The following is a 5,427-nucleotide window of genomic DNA, read 5'->3' as shown; positions in this document are numbered from 1 at the left end:
AATCAATATACCTCTATTAGTTAAATTAAGGATTTGGCATTTTTGTCTACCTATCAAGTCCTTACCAAGACCTGGGATAGGCAGATGTGGATGTTTGATGATATTACAGATATCGTCTCAGGATGGAAGCAGTTCCTAGTAAGGCCGCCTTTTGCAACTGACTAATGGCGAATTTGTCAATGCCGATGATGGTGTTCAAGTGGTGCTCCAGTTGTTTTGGAATTGCACCCAAGGCGCCTATTATTATTGGTACTATCCTTGCTTGCCTTTGCCATAGTCTTTCTATTTGTATTTGTCGGTCTTTGTATTTTGTTATCTTCTCCAGTTCTTTCTCGTCTATTCTGTTGTCTCGAGGCACCACATCCACTATCCAGACTTTTTTGTCTTTCTTATCGACAATTGTTAAGTCCGGGGTGTTATGTTGCAGGTGCTTGACTGTTTGAATTCTGAAATCCCAGAGCAGTTTATCATTTTCTATGACTTTTTCTATTTTATGATCCCACCAGTTCTTGCTTTACAGGCAAATGATCTTTCTTGCAGATCTTCCAATGCACCATTGTTGCTACTTTGTCATGCCGCTGCTTGTAGTCAGTCTGTGATATCTTCTTGCAGCAGCTTACCAGGTGGCCCACTGTTTCTTCAGCTTCTTTACATAGGCGGCACTTACTGTCTGTTGCTGTCTTCTCAATTTTGATTATGTATGCATTTGTCCTTAAGGCTTGGTCTTGTGCAGCCAGAATTAGTCCCTCAGTCTCTTTCTTCAATTTTCCTGCTCTTAGCCATTGCCAGGTCTTGTTACTATCTGCTTTCCCAGCTATTTTTTTAATGTACTGGCCATGTAGTGCTTTGTCTTCCCATGCCTCTATTCTGCCCCAACTTTATAAATTGAATAAATTCCCAATTCTGCTCTGAGGGCAGCAGCTGAAGTCCTTTTATCCACCCTCAAGATACTTCTCAGATGATCTGATCGGATTTGTTCTAGTAGTGATATAAATTAAATCCCAATATTCAGCTCAATATAAGTGCATAATGGTAATGTTGGTATTTTGTATTTAATAATTCAGTCTAAGGAAGCCACATACCTATAATTTCTTTTTAAAAATTAACAGTGCAATCACTTGTGCCTTCTAAATGAGCTCCTTTGATGTTGAGGGAGCCCAGATCCAGTCACAGAGAAAAGTTCTCCCAGGTAAGGAAAGGTGTGAACTTGCTCTGTTGCCTCCTCATCGATTAGCCCTATATGGCAATGCTGTCATTGTGAAAGACCATAACTTTTGACTTTGACTCATCCATAATCAGATAATTATTATGAGAATAGGTGCCAAGTCCTCTTAACAGCACATGCAACCCAAATGTCATATTGGAAACACCTTTGTCTTACCTTTGCGTACATATCAATCCTACTTCTCATGGCTCCATTGAGCCCCAAACACACTCTCAAACAAATGAATAAAAATGGGATGGAAGGGACCATGGAGTTTTTCTAGTCCAACCCCCTGCCCATAGCAAGAGATCCTATACCAATCCAGACAAAATGAATGTCCAGCCTCTTTTTGAAGATCTCCATTAACGGAGCACCCACAACTTCATGAGGTAAGCCGTTCCACTGATTAATTGTTCTCACTGTCAGTGCTTGTAGAAAGGGCTTTGAGCAGGGTCAACATCCTGAGCTCCATTTGAAGGGCAGTCAATCTCTTCCATATCATTTCTTTGCTGACTGTGCCAAATGCTATAAAGGCAGCAAACCATTATTTCCTGTGACTGATATTTTTATAGTTAGATGGTTCAAGACAAAAGAATTGTCAAGAGTGGATCACATCTACCTAAAGACTGCTGGTTCTTCTACAAGGAATCCACTTTTCATCCACCTACTATCAATTCTTTTCAAGTGGACATTTGCATATATTTTAGTCACAATATCTGTTAGAGAAATGGGCCTGGAATTTCTGGGGTCCTTTTTAGTCCCTTTTTTATATATCTTCTTCTTCTTGTGCCATATCCGTTATCGGATGTTGGCGATCATGTTGGCGATCCTGTTTTTATCAGCAGCCGCACGAAAAAGTGCTGCTTAGTTTTGTCCAAACTAGTCCCTTAGATTTTGAAGCCACGATGTTCTTCTTCTGCCTGGACCTTGTTTGCCTTCAATCTTTCCCTGGAGGATTAAATGGAGTATGCCGTATTTTTCTCAGTGTCGCATAACATGTCCGAAATATTCTAACTTTCGTTTTTTAATTGTTTTGATGATTTCCCTTGGCTTTCCCAGGCGGCTTATCACCTCCTCATTTCTGATCTTGTCAACCCAACTTATACATAACAGCCGCCTGTAAATCCACATTTCAAATGCTTCTAGTCTCTTCAGGTGGCCTTCTGTCAGATACCAACTCTCTACTCCATAGAGCAGGATAGAAAAAATATAACATCTGACAAGCCTGATTTTCACTCTTAGGCTTATGTTGTGACTGCAGAAGATCTTTTTCATTTTGAAGAATGCTGTTCGAGCTTTCTCTATCCTTGTCTTTACTTCAATGGTCATGTCCCAGCTTTCATGTAAATTAGAACCGAGGTGCGTGATCCTTTCAACTTTTTCTAAATTCCTTCCAAATTTATTGGTGGTAAATTAACGGGTTGTCTGCTGACGACCATGATCTTGGTTTTCGAGGTGTTAAGCTTCAAACCATATTTTTCAGATATTTCTGTGACTCTGTTGATGAGGAGCTGAAGGTCTTCATGCTTACTGGCAAGCAGAACTGTATTGTCAGCATATCTTAAGTTGTTGATCCAAACACCATTTACTTTGATGCCAGCATCAATGTTCTCCAGTGCCTCGTTGAAGATTGACTCAGAGTAGATATTGAACAACAGTGGAGACAGAATACATCCCTGTCTGACCCCTCTTCTTATTTCTGCATCAGCTGAGTAATTTTGGCCTAGTCTCACATTTGCTACCTGATGCCAATATAGATTCTTTAGGATTTGGATGTCTTTGTCATCTAGTCCCACTTGTTTCAGAATTTCTAATTGTTTGTTGTGTCTTATTTTATGAAATGCTTTTTCAGAATCAATGAAGCACATGTAAACACTGTGATTGACATCTCTACAATGCTGTACAAAAACTTGAATGCTGAATAGTGCATCTTGTGTACCAAAATTGTTTCTGAAACCAAATTGTGTGTTACCTAGATGCTCCTCAATTTTGTAGTATATTCTTGTGTGAATTATTCTCAGGAATATTTTCATTAAGCTTATTGTTCTGTATTCAGTACACTTCTTTGCATTTATTTTTTGGGGGATTGTCACAAAAGTTGATTTTAGCCAATCATTTGGTATCTTTCCTGTTTCATATATTCGATTGAAGAGCTGCAGTAAAAAATGGACAAAACTCAGCAGCACTTTTTTGTGTGGCTGCTGATAAAAACAGGATTGCTAAAATGATTGCCAATGTCCGATAACAGATATGGCACAAGAAGAAGAAGAAGAAGAAGAAGAAGTAAAAAATTCTTCCAGTTGTCTTCCAGCAATTTTAAAAATTTTACTGGGATATCATCAGGTCCTGTGGCTTTTCTTGTTTTTGCTATTTTTATTGCATGTTCAACCTCCTGCATAGTGATGTTTGGTCCAGTTGTTATACTTCCCATATCTATATCATCCCTAGTGTCCTCAAAAAGTTCTTCAATATATTCCATCCATCTTTTTAATTTTTCATCCTCATCTATGATAATTTCCCCCTCTTTGTCAACTAAGTTGTTGGTTTTCTTTTTGTAGAGGCCTGCTGCTTCTTTCACTTTTTGTGTAAATTGAAATTATCATGCATACGTTCTGTCTCTTCTATTTCCTTGCATCTTTTTGGAAGCCACTTTTCTTTTGCCAGTCGAATTTTTCTTCTAATTGTTTTCTGCAATTCATTGTATTTTTCTTTGTTTTTATTTTTATAAGGTCTTCTTTCATCCATGAGATGAAGAATTTCCTCCGTCATCCACTGTTGTTTCTTGTGGTACCCCTCTCTCTGTTTTGAATTTGTTACCTCTACTATTGCATTTTTAAATTTATTCCAGTTCGCTTCTAAATCATCATCATTCAGGTTGTTGGTTTCTCTTAAATGAATTTCTAGTTCTTCTTTTATCTTACCTCCATGTTTAATGATGAAGTCTCTGTCAATCCTTTTTTTAGCAGGATTCGGGTTTTTCATCCTTTTTAGTTTCAGTTGGCCTTCGGCAAGTAGTAGATTATGATCGGATGGTACATATAGGAATTACAATTGCCATCTTTGACCCAAATGGGCATGGCAGATATTATTTATATGTGTAAATGTATCTGTCAATGGAGGGTCCCACCAGTTGGGATATTTCTTGAATTGTTCAGCTGCTAGAAAATCCTCTTTAGAGGCCATATTGCTCTTCAAACCATTTATGATGAATTTGATCATGAGAATTTTAGGGCAAAAAATAATTGATATGTTGCCTAACTTATTTCTAGATTTTTAATAAAATATTTGGTTAATGTTAGTTAATGTTAGTGGCCCCTAAAGGTTCATAATACATATATGTTTTATCATCAGTAGGAAAGGTAATCCTGTAGGACTTACCCGTAGGACTTTTCCATCTGTACTGCACATTCCTATTAGACAGAAGATCCTTTGATTGGACACAGAGCCTCTCCTCACCTTCACAAGTGTGCAGCAGAAGCCTCTAAGCCAGTGATGGTGAACAATTTAGAGACCGAGTGTCCCAAAACTGCCCCAACCCCCGTACCGCCCCAGCCACACCCCTACCCACCTGCAGGGTCACCCACCTCCATGGCCCACCGCAGATAGCCCAGGTGGCCCAGGATCACCATGGTGGCCATGACCTCCACCCGTGCGCCACAGCTTCATCTGTTTGCGATGGGGTACAAGGGCGGAGTCTTGTCCCCACTTCCCAGCTGCCATGTACTTGGCTGCACTGCTCCAGGCAGGCCGTGCCTGGGGGCGACTCTCCTCCCGGGGGGCTGCTGGTATGGAGGGGGCTGTGGAGGGAGTCGGGGCTGGGGTGGCGGCACGTATGCCCACAGAGAGAGCTCCAAGTGCCACCTCTGGCACTTGTGCCATAGGTTCGCCACCACTGCTCTAAACAATTGGGATCATATCATGAAAAGACAGGTCTCTTTTGATCCTTGCTTCCTCCCGACTTTATATCCCAATCCTTATTTACAACACTTACAAATGCCATGATGAAAAGATTATTTGCAGCAGAACCAGTTCTTAAACACCCTGATCCTGAGGAAACTTTCATCATCCAAGCTGATGGTAGTGATGTTGCGGTGTGCACAGTCCTCCTACAAAAAAACCTTAGGGGGGATCTGCAGACCTGCGCCTACACTTCATGAAAACTTATGGAAACAGAGAGGAGATGGGCTGTTTGGGAAAAAGAGCCTTTTGCGGTGAGATGGGTG

The 5,427-nt window shown here is 40.4% G+C and overlaps 1 protein-coding gene across 1 annotated transcript in view; it reads right to left on the bottom strand.

Annotated features, from left to right (window-relative positions):
- The window catches only part of LOC107296650 (vomeronasal type-2 receptor 26-like), a 37,781-nt gene extending 32,948 nt beyond the window's left edge, over window positions 1-4,833 (bottom strand). Inside the window, exon 1 of the mRNA XM_015825996.1 lies at window positions 4,773-4,833. Coding sequence (XP_015681482.1) covers window positions 4,773-4,833 — 61 coding nt within the window. The remainder of the gene's footprint in view (window positions 1-4,772) is intronic.
- Between the last annotated feature and the right edge of the window lie 594 nt (window positions 4,834-5,427).

The sequence above is a fragment of the Protobothrops mucrosquamatus genome, unplaced genomic scaffold (genome assembly GCF_001527695.2).
Source record: "Protobothrops mucrosquamatus isolate PMUCROS unplaced genomic scaffold, P.Mucros_1.0 scaffold2921, whole genome shotgun sequence".
NCBI classification, from domain to species: domain Eukaryota; kingdom Metazoa; phylum Chordata; class Lepidosauria; order Squamata; family Viperidae; genus Protobothrops; species Protobothrops mucrosquamatus.
The sequence above is the reverse complement of the archived record's forward strand: the minus strand, read 5'-3'. Positions and strand labels throughout refer to the sequence as shown.